The 25,681-nt window shown below is 46.6% G+C and overlaps 1 protein-coding gene across 1 annotated transcript in view; it reads right to left on the bottom strand.

Annotated features, from left to right (window-relative positions):
• Window positions 1–84: 84 nt before the first annotated feature.
• The window catches only part of clasp1a (cytoplasmic linker associated protein 1a), a 68,788-nt gene continuing 43,191 nt past the window's right edge, over window positions 85–25,681 (bottom strand). Inside the window, exons 20-39 of the mRNA XM_071472471.1 lie at window positions 24,676–24,783; window positions 23,391–23,555; window positions 18,084–18,188; window positions 17,103–17,165; window positions 16,261–16,364; window positions 15,434–15,457; window positions 14,648–14,892; window positions 13,887–13,950; window positions 13,390–13,553; window positions 13,054–13,132; window positions 12,830–12,973; window positions 10,291–10,440; window positions 9,394–9,500; window positions 7,703–7,850; window positions 7,007–7,253; window positions 4,565–4,755; window positions 4,330–4,458; window positions 3,344–3,550; window positions 2,768–2,884; window positions 85–2,293 (exon numbers count right to left, since the gene is read on the bottom strand). Of these exons, the coding sequence (XP_071328572.1) occupies window positions 2,207–2,293; window positions 2,768–2,884; window positions 3,344–3,550; window positions 4,330–4,458; window positions 4,565–4,755; window positions 7,007–7,253; window positions 7,703–7,850; window positions 9,394–9,500; window positions 10,291–10,440; window positions 12,830–12,973; window positions 13,054–13,132; window positions 13,390–13,553; window positions 13,887–13,950; window positions 14,648–14,892; window positions 15,434–15,457; window positions 16,261–16,364; window positions 17,103–17,165; window positions 18,084–18,188; window positions 23,391–23,555; window positions 24,676–24,783 (2,648 nt within the window). The 3' untranslated portion in view covers window positions 85–2,206. The remainder of the gene's footprint in view (window positions 2,294–2,767; window positions 2,885–3,343; window positions 3,551–4,329; window positions 4,459–4,564; window positions 4,756–7,006; window positions 7,254–7,702; window positions 7,851–9,393; window positions 9,501–10,290; window positions 10,441–12,829; window positions 12,974–13,053; window positions 13,133–13,389; window positions 13,554–13,886; window positions 13,951–14,647; window positions 14,893–15,433; window positions 15,458–16,260; window positions 16,365–17,102; window positions 17,166–18,083; window positions 18,189–23,390; window positions 23,556–24,675; window positions 24,784–25,681) is intronic.

The raw sequence follows: 25,681 nt of genomic DNA, 5'->3' as shown, positions 1-25,681 counted from the left end.
AGTGGGGGTGGAGAAGACACACAGGCTTCGATTCAACAGGATTAAGTTAAAGTGTTAGAAATTAAATAACCAGGAAACAACCAATCAGCTCTGAGTCTGTTTATTTCTAGAGCAAACAGTTTCTTTATATCGTTGCAAATCTATCACAGCTGGATTTTAACAAAAAAAAACTTCTGTACAGTTCATCATGACAGAATAAAATAAGATCAAATAAAATATATAAATACAGGTCTGAATCTGACAGGACTGAGACAACAGAACGACAGTGTACTGCAGAACATGCATAGTGAACAGTTGGAGAGGAAAACCGTGTCGTCTGGGAGCAGAGCGATGAGACGGCTGCAGATCTGCTGCGTCCGAACCGAGCAGCTGACTCCTGGTGTGAAACAGCTGGAGGATGTAGTGACAGTCGGGCTGAGAGCAGACGCTGAGCGGGGGGGTGTCGCTGAAAGCGCTTTCAGTACCAACACATAAAAAAGCAAATTAAATCATCATGTAAATACTGTACATTCATTTACTTAAATAACCAGCGTCGCCTCATTCAGTGGATTCCCTGAACGACGACGCCACAGCGAGCGCCAAGGTGGGAATACTCATGTTTCCTCATCGTCATCATTATATCATTATCATTATTATCATCATTATTATTATTGATTTGCTAGAATTTAGCAAATGAGACACAGAATTTAAAAAGCAACATGGGTCTGATTCTGTGACAAACCAAATGATCAAACGGTACGAATCTGATCACATGGGGAAACTCTCCAATCAGGGATCAATCATGTAGCGTCTCAGAGCCGGAGCCAACATTTTAAAGCTTTTTGAAACCTCAGAGATTTGATTTGAAAACCCAGCGTGACTCCACCTCACACACGCTTCAGCTGTCGTCTGTTTTGTACCTTTGACACATGAGCAGGTCAACGTGGCGACTCCTCCCAAACATCAAATCAGAGATGAGAAATCTGATGATGTCACAAGTGCACTTTAACAGCCAGTAACACCTCAGGGCCTTCGACACAGCAAGGTGACCAGTGCTGCAGATTACATGCAAGTTATTCTGCTATCGTGCAAAAAGGTTTGAGTCAGTCAACCTGTTCACTTTTCTTTTTTTTGACAGCAGATCAGTTTGTTGCGAAGCAGTGGTCAAAAAGTGTATGTACAAAACACCTTTGTGGGTTCACGGTTATTGCAGAAGCTGCGGTTACATGAAGGGGAGGAAACGACTAATACTGGATTTACTGTCCTCAAAACAACGTTTTCCTGCAGATTCACATTTTTTTTCAGAGCCAAGAGTTACAGTGCTGCATACTTCCCCCACTCTCCACTCTCCACAGTCCCATCAGCAGAGCCAGGGACCCCCCCCCGCCCCCGTGGTTTTACACAGGACGTCCGGTTCAGACCGACTCACTGAGCTGGGGTCAGTTCTGTACCTGATCACATGATCAACAAACAGCTGGGTTCAGTGTGAAACGCCTCCTGGAGGAAACCTGGACTGTGAAGGACTGTCAGGTCTGAAGCTCAAACCTTTTCTTTCATCATCCTGGTACCTTGTTGAGAACAATGTCAACTTTGTACGAGGGGGATTTGATTATTATTATCCTCTTAATTATAAATGAGTATTAAAAAAACTACAATTGATGCTCAGGCTCCTGTAATCCATCAATTTTAGACTGAATCTGCTCAGTTCTCTCTCTCTTTTAGCACAGTGTTCTCCTTTCACTGTTTTCTCTTGCTGCTGAACCAGAATCCTGGATGCGACAGGTTCCTCACCATCATTGTTCCAGCCAAATGACACCTCGCCACTAACTGGGATCATAAGAAGAAGAAGTTATGGTATCATGTGAGCTCCCAAATCTGAGGGGTGGAGCAGAAACAGGTTTGCGTTGACTGAAGGCGGCGTGGAGGATGTGGTGTAGGAGAAAGTGCATTTCCCAAATCCAAAAACTCGTTGGTTCCCTCCCCACCAGTGGAAAACAATCCAGTTACATTCAAAGGTTCTGAGAGCTGGGATGAGGAGGGGGGAGGAGTCAGTGACAGACAGGTCGACAGGATCTCCTCAAGACGGGAGACAAGTGCAGTGGAGTTATGTTGAAGAGGAGGGGGAGGAGAAGGAGGAGGAGGGGAAGCTCAAAGAGGCGTGGCTACGCCCTGGAAATCCTGGAATGCCGACTGACCATCGTCACGTTTCCAGACGACCCCCCCTCCATTAACTGTGGGAGGAGACGTCAGAAGAGCTGCTGCTGTTGCTGTTGGTGGTTTGAGCTCGTTTGATGTAGAGGTTCAGTAACTTCATCTGCAGAGAGAGAGAGAGAGAGAGAGAGAGAGAGAGAGAGAGAGAGAGAGAGAGAGAGAGAGAGAGACACATCAGCACCGAGGAGATGACATCACAGGAGCATCAGTCATGTAGCTTTTTCATATGCGGCCTCTGGTTCCTCAGAGATAATAATTATAATAATAATCATGAGTGAGTCCCTCACACACACTCCACACTGTGTCACACTCCTCTCAGGTGAAGACCACAGGTGAGGGGTGGGGCCTCAGACCTCAACCCTTACATAACCCAAGGACACAGGTCGTAGTGAGAAGGAGGGCAAATAAGAGCCTGAGCTTTATAATTGCACGACCGGTTGGAACCAGCTGAGGACAAGAGGAGATGATAAGGCTCTGTCGCTGGTGTGTGTGTGTGTGTGTGTGTGTGTGTGTGTGTGTGTGTGTGTGTGTGTGTGAGAACGTGTGCATGTGAAGCCTTGCTGGCGGCGGTCAGTACCTTGCTGCCTGTGAGTTGTGCCAGGTGGGGTTTGAGCTCCTCTCCAATCACAGAGTAGATCGCCACCAGACAGAACACGCTGGCCTTGCGAACGCTGCTCTCTGTGTTGTCATAGCCCTGCGGAGAGAGACGACGCCATCAAGCACCACACACACACGCACACACACACACACACACACACAGGAGGTGTCAGCAGGAGCGTGGGAGGAGTCACAAAGGGTGCAGAGTACACACAAACATTTCCAGGGACAAATAAGGCAAATATTTCTCAGTGTCCAAATATGCACATTGTCCAAATATGCCCTTTTGGAGCCGACAGGATGTTTCTGGGGGCAGAAACCCGGCTCTCCTGTTATTCAAGCTTTTAAATCAGAAAAACACTCTGGTCTAACTAACAAGGCTTGTTCCACTGTGTTAAAGCATGTTTGTATCTTTGTGACTTTTATCAAAGGTCAGGGCAGAACTGAAGAAGACAAACTGTTTGAGGTTTTCTGAGCAGCTGAGAGAATTTAATCAAATCTGTAAAAACATGTTCATGTAACAGTCAGACTCTTTACTCCTGTTTCAGACTCGGACCTGCAGCAGTCCGGGGATGATGTCGGGCAGCAGCTGCAGCAGTGAGTCCTTGGCGATGCGTTCAATGACTTTGGTTTGCATCTTGATGGCAGCCAGGTTGATGGGGTAGTCGGCCGTCTGCACGATAGGACACAGCACCTTGATGCACTGCTCCGGGTGGATGGAACCGGCCAGGGTGGACGCCGCCTCCTCGGCCGCACGCACCACCTGCAAACACACACACACACACACGTTAAGATTAATCACATGATGTGGGGAAAAAACAGAATGAAATGTTGTGTTTGCGTCTTTCAGGGAATCGATCAGTCAGTGACAAGTCTCACTGACATCAAACCTCTTTTAGAATCTAAAGTAATGTCTGTGCTGGAAAATGACTCACACACTGGATACGTAATATTTTCTGCTCCCTCAGTTATAGACGGTCACAACAGTGCACTCTGATGCAGAGACATCAGCTGCTGGAGCAAAAGCTCTTTATTTGGACAGATGGGCCTGCACAGATTCAGGCTCCACTGAGAAATCAATGTTTTGGTTGTAACTAAAAACTGAAGAAGAAGACGGAGACGAAGTAGAAGTAGTAGCAGAAGAAGACGACGTCACAACAGAGCAGTCACCGCCCTCAGCCACGCCCCAAGCCCCGCCCACTTGGACCCACCATCCAACCTCGCAGGATTTGGTTTCTCTGAGTGTTTACCTGAAATCTGCTATATTTAGCCAATCAGAAGAGAGGCTCAGAGCCTCTCTTCTGATTGGCTGGTGAACACACAGGACTGAGCTACTGAACAACCTGATTTATTTGATCTCAGACAGACTGAGATTCATCAGATGAACATGTTCATATTACAGTTTCTGACATATCGTCCATAATCTGTCAAACGTGTGTTTTCAGCTCGTTCCACTGACCCCACCTGGAAGAAGACAATGAATGCAGCTCTGAAATGATGGAATAAAGTGTGTCCTCCATGTTTCCTGTGGGGGCAGCGTACCTCCTTGTGGGAGTCTTTGTGAGCCTCCAGCGTCTTCATGATGGTGAGCTCAGCGTAGTTCTTGAAGCGGGCTGGCTGGTTCCTCAGGATCTCCTTCAGCACGCGCAGGGCCAGGGCTCGGATGGTGTGCTATGGGGAAACGGGCAGGGCCGTTAAATAAAGCAACCCCCCCCCCCTCGCTGAAACAAACCTCCACAGAATCACACACACACTCAACAGTGAGGAGCGAACGTACATCTTTATCACCCAGCGTCTCCAGCAGCAGCAGGAGGATGGTTTTAAAGTGCTCGTCCCACACAGCTAGGCTGTCCTCCCGCGTGATCTTCAGCAGCTCCACCAGGGCGCCCTTACGCTCCTCACACCGCTCGTTGTGATTGGACAGCTCCTTGAGAAGGTCGGCTACAAGGTCCGAGTGGTCGTGACCGACTGTTCGCCAGGAGAGGACGAGAGGAATAAATGACGTTAACGAATCAAACAGGCTCCAGCCTGAGCATCAGCCACCACCGGTTTCATCTGGGATCAGTCAGACCGGAGGAAACTGCTCAACGTCTTCAATGTGAATAAAGCTGAGAGTAAAGAGCTGTGGTGACGTGTTTCATTTGTTACACGTGTTAAAACACATACAGGTTCACTTGTTTTTAATGTCAAAAGTCACAAATCAACGAAAACACAACTGTTTCCATTCAGGTTCGTCACTTTTTAATGTCCCCTGGAAACACTCCCTTTGTGTTGTCAAACTGATGATGATGTTTTGTGAGTGTGTTTGTGTTTTGGGTGTTTTCCGAGGTAGCAGAGCTCTCAGAGGAATCTGGCCTGCTGGGGGGTGGGTCAGTTTTCATGTGCGACGTTGTTCATTTCTTCTGATCTCAGGTTGAATAAAATGACTCATGTTCATTTAAAGCTCTGCTGTAGATGTTTGTGTGACGAAGCTAATATCAGGTTCATGTTGTGTGTGATCTTCTTGTGTCATGTTCAGGAGCTGTGGGTATCTACATATTCAGCTATTGAGGTTATGATTTATTAGACAAACTGATAAACCACCCAGTCGCTCCTCGTTACAGAGCAGGCAACAACCACCTCACCAGCTGGAGACTGAGGGGTGGGCATGAGGGCGGAGGTTAAAGGAGGCTGGACGACCATGAAGAGACAGTGAATCAGTGGATGGTGCAGGTGGACACAGACACAGGTGAGTGAAGGTGCAGTCAGTAAACTGGTCAGCATGGCTCAGACAATCAGCAAGAACACTGAGGCGGGGGAGGCGTCTTTACCGGGAGCAAACACCTTGGGGAGGGTCATCTTGTTTTCACCACTGTCCTGACGACGGCCTGGAGGGGAGGGGGGTGGGGTGGGGGTGGAGGAGGAGGGGTGGAGGTGGAGATGGGGGGCAGAGGGGGAGACAGGAGGCAAAGGATGTGATGACAAAAACTGACACAGACAGGTTCACAGCAGAGGACACACACACACACACACCTGTGACTGTGGTAACAAAATCATTATAATACAACAATCTGCACAAACCAAACCAGACGCCGCTGCCAGGGTCGTCCTTTACAGCATGTCATGGTCAGTGACACAGTGAGGGGATGGGGGACAACACAGGGGCTGGACGGATGAGGAGGGAGAGGCAGGACTGATGGGTGTGTCGACACATCTGTCCAGAGGTTTGATCATCAAATCAAAATAAAACCTCCCAAACATTTTCTTTTGAATAAATGCCTGTTAATGAGGACAAACATCTCAGCTGTGCGTGTCTCACCCCCTCATTGGGAGGAGACTAAACCAGGTGAACACAGCAGGTGATCACAGTCTGCTCACAAACACTGATTCAAGTGCAGGAAACAGTCAACACTTGGTTTTAGTGTGGACACATCAGTTATGCATCTGTAGAGTTTCAGTTCACTTTATATCACGTCATCAACATGCGACTGTGTGTGAACTGACACCGACACCTGTTGTAGCTACGCTCTACAACCAGAGGCTAACGTTAGCTTAAACAGATTGAAGTTAGCCTTAATAAGCTAACGTTAGCTTAAACAGATTAGTTAGCCTGTACAAGCTAACGTTAGCCTATACGAGTTAGCGTTAGCTCGTTAAGGCTAACTTTAACTTTAATTTGTTTATGAAAGCATTAGCCTAAACAAGCTAACGTTAGCCCAAACAAATTAAAGTTAGCCTAAATAAGCTAAGGTTAGCCTAAACAGATTAAAGTTAGCCTAAATAAGCTAAGGTTAGCCTAAACAGATTAAAGTTAGACTAAATAAGCTAACGTTAGCCTAAAGCTAACATAAGCGAAGACAGTGACAGCTAATATCATGAGCTGGCTGCTGACCACATTAGCAGCTGCAGTCGTCACTGCTCAGTCTGTTCAAATATAACTCTGACCTTAAATGAATATTTTCACTCTGGGGCTCTGTCACATTCAGTCAGTTTAGACTACAGTGGATTTTTATCAGCAGCCCCCGATACTCTGCTGGGGATCGTTAGCGTCAGTGAACTGTCTCTTTCTGATCTCGTCTCCTCGCTCCCTGTCATCAGGCGCACGCACCACAGACATCGAACCTGACCAGGTGTGTCTCCACTTCCTGTATCCTTCACTTCAAATTAAAAGATTTCTGTGTGCTGCAGTGATCGACCACAACCAACGCCTCATCACAGCTTTGTCATGTCGTGAACTCACAGTCGCGGAACTGCTCCACGTCGTCGTCGAACACGGCCTCCTTCAGGGCGCTCTTGTCATAGGTGCAGATGGTGTCTCCGTAGCCGTACGGGGCGAACTCACGACTCCGTGGCCCGGAGAACGAGCGTGGTGACGGTGTGTTGAGTAGAGAGGTTTTGTTGTCCAGGGCGGTGCGACCTCCTTCCACCATGTCCAAACCCAAGCGGGCATCAGAACCAGGAGACGACGCCACTCCTTCTCTCCCGGCCTGCAACAGCAAGGTCGGTGGAAAGAGGGAGGATGAGACGGGAGATAACTAATACTCATGTTTGGAGTTATTCCTTTTTTTATTTCCTTTTTTTTGCTGGAACAGTGGCTGTGGATGAGTCACTTACATCACAGTGGCTGTTTCAGTGTTCATATGAACTGATCCCAAAGATGTGACTTCAACCTGGATCACGGTCAATTTGAGCTTCTGTCATATGTGCTCATTGACGACCAATGAAACCATGATTAACGTCACAGATTTGAGAAGTGATGGAAACGTGATGATGTGAGACAGATGACAGATTATAACTTTACATTTAAAGTCACTGAATTTTAAGAATTTAATTCAAAATGCAGCAAACTGCCTTGACTGTGGTGATGATTTCAGCCTTCAGCTGCAGCGTCATGCTGGACGTCTGAATGAAACGTGATGAGAAGGCTGTGACTCACTGCGTCGTCCCTCTTGCCCTCCCGTCTGATTGGCTCGTTCAGGTCCTCCTGGCTCCGGTAGCTGAAGCTCTGGATGGCTTCGGTGACGCCACGGAGCGAGCTGTAGATCTCTTCAGAGTTCATGTTCTCTGTGTCATACTCCATCATGCTGACACACACACACACACACACACACACACACACACACACACACACACAGAAATACACACAACATTTACAAAACTGTGAATCAGAGTCAGATATAAAACTATAAGTTGTTGAGCAGTGAGCTTTAGCAGCTTCTGACACAAACAGTGACTGATGTAAACCTCCATTGTTTGGTATTTTATGGATTTGACACAAACCACATCACTGATGTTACACATCTGTCCTTTTCATGAGAGATAAAGGAGGAAGATAAAGATCCTCTCACTGGTTTGGAAACAATCTGGATTATGAACTCATCAGGATCAGGGTCTGGCTTCACGGGGGCATGATCTCCTGTGAGTCTCAGCCCACATTATTACCTGGGTGAATATGCTCTGCGCAGGACCCTTAGGGAGGGGGCAGCAGGGGTGGAGTGAGGCGGAGGAGGAGGAGGAGGGGCAGGGGGGTGCTTTGAGAGTCCGTCGACACCCCAACCCCATAACCGACTGTTGCCACAGCGCGGCCGGAGGGAAGGATGGACAGACAGGAGAGAAGAGAGTGGGGGAGGGGGGGGACAGATGGAAATGGACAACATGAGGAGACCACGAGACGAGACGAGACAAGAGAGGGGAGGAGAGAGAGAACAACCAGTGTGCAGGAAGAGAAAAGAGAAAAAGAAAGTAGTCTGAGCTTCACAGGTTAAGGGAAAGTGTTAATTTAGAGGAGAGCAGTGGACAGAAGCAGAATCCCACAAACAGATTCACATGAAATCAAAACTCTCCCGTCATCATCAGTGAGGAGGAAAACAACATGCTGCTGTAGAGTTCATGGGTTTCTGCTCGGACTGTACGGAGCTGCTCAGACACACAGAACAGCTGCGAAAGAAAACGTCACAGCCTGGTCGTCTCATGTTTTACTCCTGTTTCCAGCTCACATCTGTGACAGTACGGAGGCCAAATGATGTCTTCTCAGAGCAGTTTTTATTTTAATGACAACCATCGAACAAGCTGAGGAAGATCAACTTCTCTGTTTATCAGACTAGAGCTCACATGTTGATTCACCATCTGTCTCTGGACTCTTTCCTTTTAATTCTTCCTGTTGTTACCAGATATCCAGGCTGATGCTCCAGTTTGTACCGTGTATGTGATCTTTTACATCCTGTTGTCTTTTACCAGACTGAGATAGAAATAAATAAATGATGTGGTCTGACAGCGACAACATACAGGTACCTGTATTCATTTAAAAACAGTATTTATATTTTCATTTTTTAGATAATTTCATATTTTCACCAAAATTGTTCTGTTTAGTAAATGATGTGTTGGCCCATAGGTTGGGAACCGCTGTTCTACACCAACAGCAGTGTCTCAGGAAGTAAATACCTTATGACTAAACAACGATTTGGCTTCTTTATTCCTTCCTGAATGAGCTCGTGTGTCTCTGAGCAGCTCACTCAGCACTGTGCCTCACCAGCCTGTTCAAACAGCAGCGTCCATTGATTCAACCAAAGCCATGCATCAGGACAGGAGGCGTGATGACAGTTTAACAGCAGAGCCGTGATTAGTTACCTGGGGGACAGTCCTCCGTGGGAACAGTTCGTCGGAGACGTGAGTGGGCTGGTTCTGCTGGGGGTGTGGCGTGACGGCGTCCGTCCGATGGTGTTGCTCGGAGACCCCTGGAGGACGAGGAAACGATGACGAGATGTGAACGTGTGGACGCTGCAGTCTGATGCTACATCAGTTTGATTTGTTGTTTTCTTGTTCTTCAGTCACTGTGTTTGCTGTTTTCAGTTCTACTCGAGCTGTGTCAGATGGTACTGACTGCTCAGTGTGGAAACTTTAACTGTGTTAGTTTTTGTTGTGATTTTCTTGTTTCCTTTGTCTTTGATTTTAATTGACATTATTGTTTTGCATTATGATGGAGAGGACTAAAAGAAAAGAAAAAAGACTGTAAATAAAGATGGGCGGAGCCTCTGTGATATCACTCTCAGGTTTCTGAAGCTCAGAGTGAGCTGCTCCACTGTCGCCATCTTGGCAGTGTCTGACTCCACCCCTAACTCCAAGCTAATCCAAATATGGTCAAAGAGGTGGGGCGTGTGTGGAGCTGAGACTTTGGTGAATGTTGGTTTGTGGCAGGCATACACTCACCCACCTGTCACTCAAAGAGGCCACGCCCTCAATTCTCCATCACTTTAGTCCTTAATAGAATGTAAACAGGTGAGTTGTATAAATTCAGCCGTACAGGTGTCATGAAGGAGGAAATGATCTCTAGAGAGCAGAACAGTTTCTGTACCAGGCTGTAAACATGTTTCTTTCTGCTGTAAAGTTGGACATTTGAACATGGGAGTCTGTGGGGACTGACTCACTGCTGGAGCCAGACTCTAGTGGTCATGAGAGGAACTGCAGCTTGTTGATGCTTCATGTTTCAGACCTGGAGGCTGCTGCTCCGTCCTGCCTGTCACTTACCACACTGCTGCTGGTATTGCTGGAGTTCTTCAGGTGGTTGTGCAGCAGTTTGGTGGCTCCATCCTGGAAGGTTTTGGGCAGGGCTCCCAGCAGCATGGTGAACTCTGGGGTGTTGAGCTCAAACAAGGCGATCAGCACCACCTGGGCTGCCTGCAGGCCGTGGAGCAATACAAGTTAGGACAGAGGCCACAACAGAGCAGAGAGTTCAGATGGTTTCCTTGGTTTCTGAGGAATCTTGACCATGTGATTCAAAGTGCAGTTTGACCAAAGTGAGTCAGAAGTGTGTAATGACATTTTGAAAATATAAAAAAAGCAGACAGAGGTCATGGCTGAATTGCTGTAATGGTCTGCATCAGTACAACCATGGAGGACCAATCTGACTCACAGGTTAACACTAACAAAGGTCAAAACTATTCAGAACCATGGAAACCGACTTCACAGCTCCACAGTGCATCAGCCTGCAGAAAGAAACGTGTTAAAAGGTGAGTGTTCAAAGCCGCATTCAGTGGAAAACTAATTTAGCACACAGCTACTCAAGTTCATTGTTCCAATGTTGTTGCTATATCAGTGTTGCAACATGCAAGTGAGTAGAGATAAACTGAAGTTGATAGAAGGTGATGTGTCGTGTACTAAGGTAACAGCTTGGTTCATCACAGAGCATCATCATCATCATCCTGCACGTGTCAGTGATGAGTTTACCCTGAGCTCTTTTAGCACTTTCTATATTTACAGGCTTATTGGCACATGTCATATAAAAGACTAGTCCATGGCTCTGTGTGCTCATATAAACAGTATTTTAAATACAGCTGAATTCACAATAAAGCTGTTGAAACACAGCATAACAACCAATGATGTAACTTCACCTCTCAGTCAGTCAGTGACATCATAACACGGGTTTGACCTGTTGGTGTCTTTTTGCCATAATGTTTGGAGGCACCAGGGAACATTATAACACAAGGACCAGCAGCTGCTGACGACTGTCACTACAGGTGTGCAGACCTCACCTCGATTACTTTAACCAAACCAGAGGAAGGACCTGAGGTTATGAGAACCATCTTTACTCTAATGACACAGCAGACTCTGATCAGCTGCCTCCACTGTACCTGCTGACGTCTGTGTGTTCTGATTGGACCAAGGTGTGACTCAGGCAATAATTAAAAGAATAATAATCAGATTTTGTATCTGCTGCATGTGTACCAGGTCTGCAAAAACAAGTCTGACAGTTGATATACAGTAATATTTCATAAATATGTCATTGTGATAAAAGTGACGTCAAGTTCTCTTCACCTGGATCAAGGCTGAACTCTGAGCACTGAGCACAGTGTTAGCTGTTTGTTAGCTTTTGTTGCTACAGCCTTTGAGTACTGTGTGTTACTTTGGATAAAAACACATGACTGTTCTGTAATGAGAGAATGTGTAGCTTCAGTCATTCTATAGCTGGAACACAATAGATGAAGATAGAAAACTATTTTATTTTGAAGGTTTTATGAATCTTTGTTACTGCAGAAAAATAATTTGTTAACAACATGCAGGTATGCAGGTGGATGAGAGGTTGTTAGGGTGATTCAAACAGACAAAATGTGACAGTCACACAATAGTAACACAACAGCATCACTGTCAATGTTCAGCAATAAAACCATTCACACAAAGCAACAAGCCTTTCCTGTGATTCAGAAATGAGTTACACAACAAGCTTCATCCTTTCAGGTTGTTACAGCAGAGCAGCTGGAGCATCAATGTACAGGTGAGTGAGAAATGACACTGAGGTTGTCACAGTCCTGAGGGTTGGTGGTTAGGCACTGGGCAGGCAGGGCAGTGCGTGCTTGTCGTGTTGCGATTGGCTGCTGGGGCGGGCTCTACCTGCTTACACCTCTCTTCCTGGTTGCCCTCAGTGGACAGTAAGGCTGCCGTACCGGACCTGCCAATTAGCTCCTCGCTCACCCAGTTATGAAGGGTCTGGGCACAGTGGCAGAACGGGGATTATGGCATGACACACGTCCTGCACCATCACATTTGGAGAAACTGCACCAACCTGCCTCAGATTATCATCATCCCAGACATTTGTACTCGACAGACTAAACTGAGGGGGGGTTAAACTGTTCTACCCTTGCAGATTATGTTGAGCGCCCTGATTGGAAACTAGGTGAGGATTTCACTTGGAAGAACACCAGTGGAAAAACAAACAGAAGGGGATGCATGCGACGCGCACCAGGCGTGCACCCAGAGAGATCCTATTATCTACGTTTATGACTGCGTCTGAAGACAGACTCTACAGAGAGACAACACATAACAACATACAACATGTCACCGGCTGTCAAGTACAGCTAAATAATGTAAACAATGTAAATATTGTGACTAATATAAATAATGTAAATAATGTAAATACTGTGAACAATGTTAATAATGTGATTAATGTGAATAATGTGAATAAAGTAAATAATGTGAATTAATTAAATAAAGTACATAAAGTTAATAATTTGAATAATGTGAATAAAGTAAATTATGTAAGGTTGTCCTGTCACACAGACAGCCGGCCTACCTTCCTGACGTCGGAGCTTTTGGGCTCGGTGGTCCAGGTGATGATGCGAGACACAGCCAGGCGCGTCTCGCTGGAGTTGACGAAGTCCGTCGGGTCCATCTGTCGAGCCAGGGACTCGATGTATTTCAAAATGGCCACTTTGACCTGAGGAGTCGACAAGCATTCAGTCACGTCTTCCTAAAACTGCATTAATCACACCGACCAATCAAAATCGAGCACTTTACCTTGAGGTTTGGAGTCTGAGTCTGATCCACGATAAACCTCATCAGGATGTTGAACTGTTGGTCAAACGGGAACGACTCCCTGACAGACAGAAGACAAGTTTCTCCCTGATCTGAGATAATATAATACAATACAATACAATACAATACAATACAATACAATAGGCACTGTGACCACTGACTGAGCAGCTGAGGAGGTCATGTGTCTTTTAACACACAAGGTGTAGTCACGGTGTTTTCACTCCATACTAACAGATCAACTCATTTCAACCACTGTGACCTTGTCTTAACCCCCACCCCCCCCCGACCGCAGGACCATGCCTGGCATGTGTTTCAGACCTTGTGACATCCAGTGCCTTCTGGACTTTGGCCTGGACGGAGCCGAGCAGGTCGGCCCCCATCTTCTTCAGCAGCTGAGTGAGCAGGACGAAGAGCCAGTCCTGCAGGTCCTCCCTGTGGACTGTGACGAAGTCCACCAGAGTCTCCAGGAACATGCTGAACACCTGAGCACATGTTCACACGTTTATTACACGGCACTGCTTCCTCTAAGAAAACTGGAGTAAACAGTGATTCTTAGTCAGATTCAGGTTTGTTTGTGTGAGTGTGAGTGAGTGAGTGTGTGTGTGTGTGTGTGTGTGTGTGTGAACATGGACTGAACAGCAAACTTACTCTCTGTTGTTAAATCCACAGCAAGGCAGACCATGCAACAGAGGACACTCCATTAGTATCAAATGAGTCACACAAGTTCTGCAGCATTTATTGGTGTTTTGGATTCCATGCATTTCCACTACAGTCAGAATTAGTCACTGCTTCAGTCAGTAAATGACCTTCCATACCTTACTGTGAGGATCTGCAAACATCCTCGTGAAGATCTCACACAGTCTCTTCAGCTCCACTCGGCTGCAGTGAACAAGACCCAAACAAGAAATCAGAGATTAACCTGCATCAGGTTAAAACCGAGAGATAATCACAGCAGCTGCTGGTTTCTATGATCATATCATTATATTATATATAACATATACTTTATATACAACTGTATATAAACCAATGTTTATATTCATCTTTTTATCTTCACCTCTTGATCTTAGGTCATTCTCTGTTCTTTGCTGTTACATTTCTGTTCTTGAGGGAGAAACTGTAACGTAACCTAATTTCCCCCTGGGATCAATAAAGGATTCTGATTCTGGTTCTGATTCTGGGTCTGATTCTGGGTCTGAGTCTGATCCTGATCCTGAGTCTGGTTCTGGTTCTGATTCTAGTCCTTATTCTGATTCTGATTCTGGTCCTGGTCCTGGTTCTGATTCTGGTTCGGATTCTGATTCTGGTCCTGGTTCTGGGGTCTGATTCTGGTTCTGGTTCTGGTTCTAGTCCTGATTCTGATTCTGATTCTGATTCCGGATCTGGTTCTGGTCCTGGTCCTGGTTCGGATCCTGATTCTGGTTCTGGTTCTGATTCTGGTTCTGATTCTGAACTGGATCTGTTCCTCGGACATGCAGATGATCTCACTGCGTGTCCTCCTGTTATAACTTGAACCTGTGACCTCACAGGACCAGGGACGTTACCGCCTGGACTGAGACCCGCTGACCCTCAGTCCCACCTCAGTATCCTCTGGCTCTTCAGGAGGTTCTGCAGGCCCAGCAGCCCCTCCTTCCTCTCGGACCAGTTGGAGCTGGCGCAGTGGTTGAGGACCTCCGCCACGTCCTCTGTCTGGCGCAGGTAATGGGGTATGCCTCCGTTCCGTGACCCGTAGGAGCGCTCCGAGCAGGCGCTGGAGGCGTCGCTGTTGGCGTCATCGTCGGAGTACATCCCCGGTGACTCATACCGCCGCCTCAGGGGCTTCCTCTGTGGGGGGGACATGATATAGGTGTGAGACACGGTGTGATCCCAGTGTTAACCAAGCTCCACCAGGGAAAGTGCTTCAGTCATGAGGGAGGAATCTGTGACACGGGTCAGCAGCCATGCAGGTTTCTGTGGTCTCATGTTTTGTTCTGTAAATGTCACTTTTAACAGTCACACAGTTAAGGCCAGGTAAGCAGTGCCACGAGTCAGCAAAGCGCTGGACTATAAATGCAGAGCAGAGGAAAACGCTTCAGGCTGAAGAGTTCATTCAAGGTCACGACTCAAAGACACATATGAATAATGAACCAAAACAATGAGGTTCCACACATTAATATGACAAAGTGGAAAATAAATCTTTGCTATGAACCATAGATGCACACATCTGAGATGCAATGGACACATTCAGGGCAACTTTAAAAATAAATAAAAAGAATGGGGGAGGTCAATGAGCCAATATAATGAGGCAAGCTGCTTTATTATTATCTGAACTTGATTAGTGCACGACGGCATGGAAACACAAACAGTACGTAAAATGACCAACTACCTTGTTCCTGGAGTCTCCTAACAGCTGAGGTAACAAAGAACCAGGAGGGAAAGAAGAGAGAGGGAGGTTTAACAACACAGGACAAGACTGGACATCTCTAACTGTGTGAGGTTCAGGGTCTCAGTAAACCTCAGGATAAATGTGACGATACTCAAACCTTCTAATGTGACAGAAATTTATTTATTATTTCTGACAGTTAACGAAAAAAAACTGTAACATTCTGTTCCACTAGTTTATTACAGTAGAATCAATATTTATGAACAATGACACATGAAATCAGAGCTCTAAGACTGTGACTGGGCTGTTTCCATTATGGGACTGAAGTCTGGGGAGAGTAAGGACAATAAGACAAACTGTGGAGCAATGAACTTAACTATGTGTTAAAGACATAACAGAGTCTGGAAACTGTCTTTATAGATAATTCATACAGGGAAGTTTTGACAACATTCCTGCCACAGAACTTTGTTTTTCCATGTTTGAAACTGAGAAGCAAAAATCAGTCATTGAAGATAGATAGATAGATAGATAGATGTCTTTATTCATCCCCGAAGGGAAATTAGGTTGTTACAGCAGTCCGGTGTATTAGAATACAAAAATACAATAGAATGGAATACTGAGGTAGATAGAACCAGTCATTTGAAACAACATCTGGCCCAGGAGGATGTCTGTCTGTGGGGTCCAACTTCACAAGGTTGTTTTAAGCTTTACTCACTCATTCATGACCTGAACTCAACCTCACACAGAGCTGCTGGTCTCAGGCAGCAGGACGAGGTTCAATGATTCAAACATTCACCCTCTAAAATCAACAGACTTCCACAGAAACTTACCAGAGCATCAGCAACTGCTGCCTCCACCTCGGTGCCCGTGTTCAGGACCCTCATGGCGTTGACTGATGCTGAGATTCTCGCTTGATGAATCAAACCGTATCGGTCTGGACAGGAAGTGGGAAAAGAAAAGTGTAAAAGAAGAAAGAAAGATGGTGAGAGAGGCTCAGTGACAAAGTCAAACAGCCACTGTCACTTACCTGAGCTCACTACAGAGAAACTAGTTCATCTGAATATACAGAAATATACTGGGCATGAAAAGATCCCTACAGGGGAAGAATCTCAGCTACCAAACAAAAACAGACATGTTACAAAAGAAAGAAGAAGCCCCTCAGGTGAGAGCACAGGTACGACACCTCCCTGAGAGAAACCACCAACAAAGAAACACAAAGATGAGCTGAGCTGTTAGAAATGAAAACAGCAGTTTACAGGATAAACAGATGGAAGCGTAACACAACAAGCTTCTCTTCTTAAACACAAATCTACTTCATCAACAAACAAAGCACAGGCTGCAAAATGAGGCAGGACTGAAAATCAAAAGATGAGCTGAGGCAGCACATCGGAGCCTGATGACACCACCGCTGAAATCAAACGGTGTAAGGCTCCGAACATGTGGTGATCAAGGGACAAGACGTGTTTCCCTCAACATGCTGAACGAAACAAATGCACCTTCCCTGTTTATTCCTGCAACGCTCAAAAACAAAGGAACTGAATGATGGAGTCACATCACTGAAGACGACCACAGACACATGCTGGTACAGTTGGCATTACTGCCTCTAAGGTCTCTTTTTGGGGGAGGGATCAAGAGGGGACTGGGAGGCTGGGGGTCTGAGCATGCAGGTCACCTGACTGGCCGTGGGGGTCAGCTGTGGAGAGAGCGCTGGTTGAACGGGAGTGACGTCGAGAGGCTGCAGGGGACAGGAGAGGCGGGAAACATCCAGACCAGGGGGTTAGTGACACACACACACACACACACACACACACACACACACACACACACACACACACAGGTTAAACACCTACTTCCAGACTCAGACTCTTTGCTTTGGTTTTCTGTTCATGTTTTCGTTTTTTATTTTACATTAATTATTCACCTGCTCATTAACACAATCAAGATTAAAGCTTCTTCATTCTTTGTCATTACAGGTACTGAGTGAGTGTGGAGCTTTAATTTGACAGCAACATTAGAGAATGTGAAAGGTGAAGGGGTCTGAGGACTTTCTGAATGCTCTGTACATCTCTGTATTGTTATGACTGAAACAAGGCTTTAAACATAAACAGGAATAATCTCAGCTCCACTTTCAGTCTGCAGAGTTACAAACTGCCCAGACCTCCATCACTACTGATGGTGTAGAGAAACAACAAACACAGCAACAAATGAGCAGTTAGCCTGTGCTATGCTAACAGCACTGACAGTCCTTAAGTTTGGCTCCAGAGGACGACCATGCTCCTCCACTCCTGCCTGACGGAGTCCCTGATGACGGAGCTATGAACACAGAGTCATGGCAGCAGCAGCAGCTGGACACTGACAGCTGCTTCCTGTTTGTCTTCATCTTTAATGAGGGAACTTGGGCTTCAACCACAGCTCGTGTTCACAGGTCAAACATGAACCTGACCAAAGTGCAGAATGGGAATTTGTGCTTGGTATAAATAACATTGTAACAGACCGAGTGATCTCCTCTAAACCCACATAGACACAGTTCATGCACAGAGAGACAGAGACAGAGGCCACAAGATACAACACTGAACAGAGACAGCAGATAGAGGGGGGGCTCTCTGGGCTGGAACAGCTGATCCAGGACAGCTGTTAGCTGAGCAGTACTCACCCAGAGGAGCGAAGCCCCGAGCGGGGCTGGTGTCGCGGCTGCTCTCGCGACTGGTGTCGCGACTGCAACCTTGACTCATGCTGGGGCGGGGGATGCGGCTCCGGGCTAGCGTGCGGTAGGGGAGAGCAGCAGGAAGAAGAGCTTTACCACACAGGCTGGCTGTCAGGACAACAAGTTAGGTGGGAATGTCAGTATGCATTCATGGAGGGGTGTGGGGTGAAGGGGTGGGGGGCTGAGAGATGACGATTGAAGATCGAGTCCCCTCAACTTCTAATGATGTTACAGATTCAGACTGAAGGAACATTTAACAGTGACTTTGCTGTGAGGATGTTAACATCAGAATCTGCTCGATGTGTCCATTAGATCTGAGTTAATGCAGCAGTGATGATAGGAAGATGTCAGCAGCTGTTTAAACATGTGGTTCAGTGTGAGGGTTGTACAGTCAGTGACTGACTGACACCTGCTGCTAATGGGGCTAAACTATGTGGTGACACAAAGAGAAATAAAGGACTGAGAGATAATGAAGGGTGGAAGTGAAGGGAGGAGAAGGGTAAACAGAGAGAAGCAGTGGCGGAGCAGAGAGAAAACATCCTGCTCGTTAAGGTTCGACAGTCTGGACACAAACAACTCAAGCTTCTGACGTGACGCAGATTAGACATAAAAAGATTATTGGGTTTGTAACTTTTACAAATGTAACACATCAAGATGAGTAATAAAGGAACATGAAGTCATCATGCAACCTGTGAACATTCATCATCCTTTTCTTTTGACTGAAGACAAACGGATCTGAAATTCATCAGGAACATTCTCCATCTCTTCTTATTCAAACTCAGCGCTTTAACAAAAAGTTCTTCCACCCTGACAAACACAGTCAGACCCCCAGGAGATGTCTGGCTACAGAGCTACGGATCTACAGAGCTACGAATCTACAGATCTACAGAGCGACGGATCTACAGATCTACAGAGCTACAGAGCGACAGATCTACAGAGCTACGGATCTACAGAGCTACGGATCTACAGAGCTACGGATCTACAGATCTACAGAGCTACAGAGCGACAGAGCGACAGAGCGACAGAGCTACGGATCTACAGAGCTACAGAGCTACAGAGCGACAGAGCTACAGAGCTACAGATCTACAGAGCGACAGAGTTACAGAGCTACAGATCGACAGATCGACAGAGCGACAGAGCTACAGAGCTACAGAGCTACAGATCTACAGATCTACAGAGCTACAGATCAACGGATCTACGGATCTACAGATCTACAGAGCGACAGATCTACGGATCTACAGAGCTACGGATCTACAGATCTACAGAGCTACAGATCTACAGAGCTACAGAGCGACAGAGCTACGGATCTACAGATCTACAGAGCTACAGAGCGACAGAGCTACGGATCTACAGAGCTACAGATCTACAGATCTACAGAGCTACAGAGCTACAGAGCGACAGATCTACAGATCTACAGAGCTACAGAGCGACAGAGCTACGGATCTACAGAGCGACAGAGTTACAGAGCTACAGAGCTACGGATCTACAGATCAACAGAGCTACAGATCTACAGAGCTACGGATCTACAGATCTACAGAGCTACAGAGCTACAGAGCTACGGATCTACAGATCTACGGAGCTACGGATCTACAGAGCTACGGATCTACAGATCTACAGATCTACAGATCCACAGATCTACAGAGCTACAGAGCGACGGATCTACAGAGCTACAGATCTACAGAGCTACAGAGCGACAGAGCTACGGATCTACAGAGCTACGGATCTACAGATCTACAGAGCTACAGAGCTACGGATCTACAGAGCTACAGAGCTACAGAGCGACAGAGCGACAGAGCTACGGATCTACAGAGCTACGGATCTACAGAGCTACAGAGCTACAGAGCGACAGAGCTACGGATCTACAGAGCTACGGATCTACAGATCTACAGAGCTACAGAGCTACAGAGCGACAGAGCTACAGAGCGACAGATCTACAGAGCTACAGATCTACAGAGCGACAGAGCTACGGATCTACAGAGCTACAGAGCTACAGAGCGACAGAGCTACTGATCTACAGATCAACAGAGCGACAGAGCTACAGAGCTACAGATCTACAGAGCTACAGATCAACAGATCAACAGATCTACGGATCTACAGATCTACAGAGCGACAGATCTACGGATCTACAGAGCTACGGATCTACAGAGCTACAGAGCTACAGATCTACAGAGCTACAGAGCGACAGAGCTACGGATCTACAGATCTACAGAGCTACAGAGCTACAGAGCGACAGAGCTACGGATGTACAGAGCTACGGATCTACAGATCTACAGAGCTACAGAGCTACAGAGCTACGGATCTACAGATCTACAGATCTACAGAGCTACAGAGCTACAGAGCGACAGATCTACAGATCTACAGAGCTACAGAGCGACAGAGCTACGGATCTACAGAGCGACAGAGTTACAGAGCTACAGAGCTACGGATCTACAGATCAACAGAGCTACAGATCTACAGAGCTACGGATCTACAGAGCGACAGATCTACAGATCTACAGAGCTACAGAGCGACAGAGCTACGGATCTACAGAGCGACAGAGTTACAGAGCTACAGAGCTACGGATCTACAGATCAACAGAGCTACAGATCTACAGAGCTACGGATCTACAGATCTACAGATCTACAGAGCTACAGATCTACAGAGCTACGGATCTACAGAGCTACAGAGCTACGGATCTACAGAGCTACGGATCTACAGATCTACAGATCTACAGATCTACAGAGCTACAGAGTGACGGATCTACAGAGCTACGGATCTACAGAGCTACAGAGTGACGGATCTACAGAGCTACGGATCTACAGATCTACGGATCTACAGAGCTACGGATCTACAGATCTACAGAGCGACAGAGCTACAGATCTACAGAGCTGCGGATCTACAGATCTACAGATTCATCATCCTTTTCTTTTGACTGAAGACAAACGGATCTGAAATTAATCAGGAACATTCTCCATCTCTTCTTATTCAAACTCAGCGCTTTAACAAAAAGATCTTCCACCCTGACAAACACAGTCAGACCCCCAGGAGATGTCTGGCTACAGAGCTACGAATCTACAGATCTACAGAGCTACAGATCTACAGAGCTACAGAGCGACAGAGCTACGGATCTACAGAGCTACGGATCTACAGATCTACAGAGCTACAGAGCGACAGAGCTACGGATCTACAGAGCTACGGATCTACAGAGCTACAGATCTACAGATCTACAGAGCTACAGAGCGACGGATCTACAGAGCTACGGATCTACAGAGCTTTAACAAAAAGCGCTTTAACAAAAAGATCTTCCACCCTGACAAACACAGTCAGACCCCCAGGAGATGTCTGGCTACAGAGCTACGGATCTACAGAGCTACGAATCTACAGATCTACAGAGCTACAGAGCTACAGATCTACAGAGCGACAGAGCGACAGAGCTACAGAGCTACAGAGCTACGGATCTACAGATCAACAGATCTACAGATCTACAGATCAACAGAGCTACAGATCAACGGATCTACAGAGCTACGGATCTACAGATCTACAGATCTACGGATCTACAGAGCTACGGATCTACAGAGCTACAGAGCGACGGATCTACAGAGCTACGGATCTACAGAGCTACGGATCTACAGAGCTACGGATCTACAGATCTACAGAGCGACAGAGCTACAGAGCTACGGATCTACAGATCTACAGATCAACAGATCTACAGATCTACAGATCAACAGAGCTACAGATCAACGGATCTACAGAGCTACGGATCTACAGATCTACAGATCTACGGATCTACAGAGCTACGGATCTACAGAGCTACAGAGCGACGGATCTACAGATCTACGGATCTACAGAGCTACGGATCTACAGAGCTACAGAGCGACGGATCTACAGAGCTACGGATCTACAGAGCTACGGATCTACAGAGCTACGGATCTACAGATCTACAGAGCGACAGATCTACAGAGCGACAGAGCGACAGAGCTACGGATCTACAGATCTAGAGAGCGACAGATCTACAGAGCGACAGAGCTACAGATCTACAGATCAACAGATCAACAGATCAACAGATCTACAGAGCTACAGAGCGACAGAGCTACGGATCTACAGAGCTACGGATCTACAGATCTACAGAGCTACAGAGCGACAGAGCTACAGAGCGACAGAGCTACAGAGCTACGGATCTACAGAGCTACGGATCTACAGATCTACAGATCAACAGAGCTACAGAGCTACGGATCTACAGAGCTACAGAGCTACGGATCTACAGAGCGACAGAGTTACAGAGCTACAGAGCTACGGATCTACAGAGCTACAGAGCTACGGATCTACAGACCTACGGATCTACAGATCAACAGAGCTACAGATCTACAGATCTATGGATCTACGGAGCTAAAGATCTACAGAGCTATGGATCTATGGAGCTACGGATCTACGGAGCTACAGATCTACGGAGCTATAGAGCGACAGATCTACAGAGCTACAGATCTACGGAATCTTTTTTTCTACTTGGTAAGAATTTCAACCTCAGCTTCAGTTTGATCACTGGACACAGTTGTTTTCATATCAACTACTACAACACCCATAACCACCTCTGCCTCTCAACCAATCACACGTCTGACTACGTCTGTGAGGAACGATGTGTTTACCACCTGAGTCCAGGACATGGTGAGTGAGTGCTGCAGTATTATACACACATGTACGTGAGTTTCTCTCTTTATCAGCGAGTTGAGATAATAAAGTGATAATAAAGTGATAATAAACTCGTTTCTGACGTGATGCTGTGTCAGCTCATGTGTTCTAGAGTCACACTTCCTGTTGTCTCCTCCACCAACCAGACATGAATCAGGAAACATGGTCACAGTGCACTTCCTGAGGTCAGAGGTGTTTTACAGAACATTATGATCTCACAGTGAAGTTGACCTTTGACCTTTTGGATAAAAGATGTCATCACTTCATTTCATTTTACAGACATTTCAGTAAATTGTGTCATAATTAATGAATCGATTTGTAAATTATTAATTATTAGTTAATAATAATTATTATTATTATAAGTTTTTGTGAGGTCACAGTGACCTTTGACCTTTGACCACGAGATTCTAATCAGTTCATCCCTGAATTCAAATGACTGTTTGTGCTAAATCTAAAGACGTTTCCTCCAGGTGTTACTGAGGTGTCACGTTCATGAGAACAGGAGGAAGTTGTGACTGAAACATCTTTCCTCAGCTGTTGTGAGTCACAGTAATTCTTCCACCACATAAAGAGACTGACTCCTGGCCTTACCCAGACCCAGGCGGCTGGGACTCGTCTCCCGGCTGCAGCCCTGGCTGCGGGGGATCCTGCTGCGCTTGTCGGCTGGCGTGGTGGAGGCTGACGCCGTGGCTCGAGGGATCCGGCCGTAGCTGCTGTGACCGAGCAGCTTGCCCGGGGAGCTGGAGCGACTGCCGGCTGTTGGGGGAGAGAAGACAAACAAACGCCAATAAATTTAACACAGAAACAAAACAGGTAACAGCTTCACCTCCTCCCAAGGTGCATGGAGAAAGAAAAAGGTCCCAAGAGGTCAAAACAGTAAATTTAACATGGACAATATTCAGAGTGGCTGGGACATGGTTGGGGGTGGGGGGGTGGGGGGGGCTTTAATGACATAACAACAGACGATTTAGTCTAATTTCATGAACCTGGTGCCAACTCACTAAATGTTACATAATTTTAATATTTTAACCTTCAGTTGAAGGTGAATGAAACAGAGGTGAGAGGCTCTAAATTAACAAATATAGATGGGGGGGTGGGGGGTGGGGGGTGGATCTACATTCTAGCCAACTGTGCTGTGGGGAAGACATTTACTGTGGCACCAGTCACCAGTGGGAACAAAGACAACAGTGATGAGAGACATGTCCAACTCAAACAGCTTCTCAAACTGCGGGGGCAGGGAGGGGGTGGGGGGGGGTTATCATAAATAAAGAGTTGGATGTGATGGGTGGAGCATGCTGCTACGTCACAATGTGAAACAAACATAAAGCTCTAAAATAAAAAATAGGATAACATGCGACGCTCTGTGTGCTGGGGGGGCGGTGCTCTGGCTTGTGATTGGATGAGGCTGAGGCCTTACCACTGATGGGATTGGCTGATCTGGATCCTGGGTGATGGAAGCAATAGGCAGGACAGGGTCGGTCAAAATGAGACAGAGGAGGGTTATGTTTATTGAATTTACCCAGCATGCACTCTGGACAGCTGTGAACATGTTAGGTGTATAACAATATATAAACCACACACACACACGCGCACACACACACACAGACACACACGCACAGACACACACAGACACACACACGCACAGACACACAGACGCACGCACACACGCACACACACACACTCAGGGATGGAGGCACGCGTGCACAGAAACACGTGACTTGTGAGCGACTGGGGGAAACATTAGTCACACAGAGGAGACACTGACAGACCTTCAGTATGATCTCGCTGCGGACGCAGATCATACGTGACCATTACAGTGACACTCAGCCATGGAGCCTGACCTCCACGGGAGCGTGTGTGAGAAGTGTGTACGTACGCTGGGACTGGGAGACCGCTTTGGCTCGGCTCCTCCCCCTGCTGTCCACCACAGAGGTGCTGGCTCCGCCCACGCTGCCGGAGCTCTGTCTCCTGGTGCGAACACGACCTGGAGGAGAGAGCGGAGGAGAGAGAGGAGGATGAGTCATCAACATCCAGCTGGACAGAGGCTGTAGGAGGAGGTCTGGGGAGACAGAGTGAAGAAGACCTGGACAAGAGAACATAGCCCCTCTGGAAACATGAAGGGGAAACAGACAAACCAGGGTCCATCAGAGTTTGTGAATATTTCTCAGTGTTTGTTTAGATCAGGGTTCGTCTGTCTGCACAGTTCAGACACGAGACAGAAAACAAGCGAGGAGACTCTGAGGAACTTGTGTCATGTGATGAAACAAACAATAAGAAATATTGGCAAACCTTTGAACCCGGTCTGGAGACGGACACAGAGAAACTCCTACATCCTGTGTTTGAAACTGAGTGTGAGAATCTCTATCCACATCCTCACTTTACACATTCTTCACAGTGAAGAGAAAAACGTTTTTATTTGATGTTTAGCAAAAAAAAAAGTCAAAATTATCAGCCTTCTTAAAGAGATACTGCTAGTTACAAGCTAATGGGCTAGCTTACAGCTAGGTGTGCCCATTAACAAAAGCAAGAGATGCTAATAATGCTAACACGTTTTTTTTTTTAACCCAGCACCATAAAACTGACAGAAACTTTTCCCCTAAACTGGAAGAAGTGCTCAGTGTCTCTGCATCAAACAGTCAGCAGGTCAGAGGCTGTTTGTTCAGCTTCATCTTCACAAACCAACACGAGATCATACAACCACACAACAGTTCAGTCATCTTTTCAATGTCAACAGATCATTAAGGTCAGACACACACACACACGTTTGCCAAAAACAAAGTTTCCTCACAGTCTCATTTCTATAGTGCAGTTGTAGATGTGAGGTGGTAACGGGGGGTGAGGGGTGGGAGTGGGGGGTCGCTGCGATCCGTGAGTCCATTGGA

Source organism: Trachinotus anak, unplaced genomic scaffold (genome assembly GCF_046630095.1).
Source record: "Trachinotus anak isolate AG129_WGS33_773 ecotype Australia unplaced genomic scaffold, CSIRO_AGI_Tana_v1 ptg000039l, whole genome shotgun sequence".
NCBI lineage: Eukaryota > Metazoa > Chordata > Actinopteri > Carangiformes > Carangidae > Trachinotus > Trachinotus anak.
The sequence above is the reverse complement of the archived record's forward strand: the minus strand, read 5'-3'. Positions and strand labels throughout refer to the sequence as shown.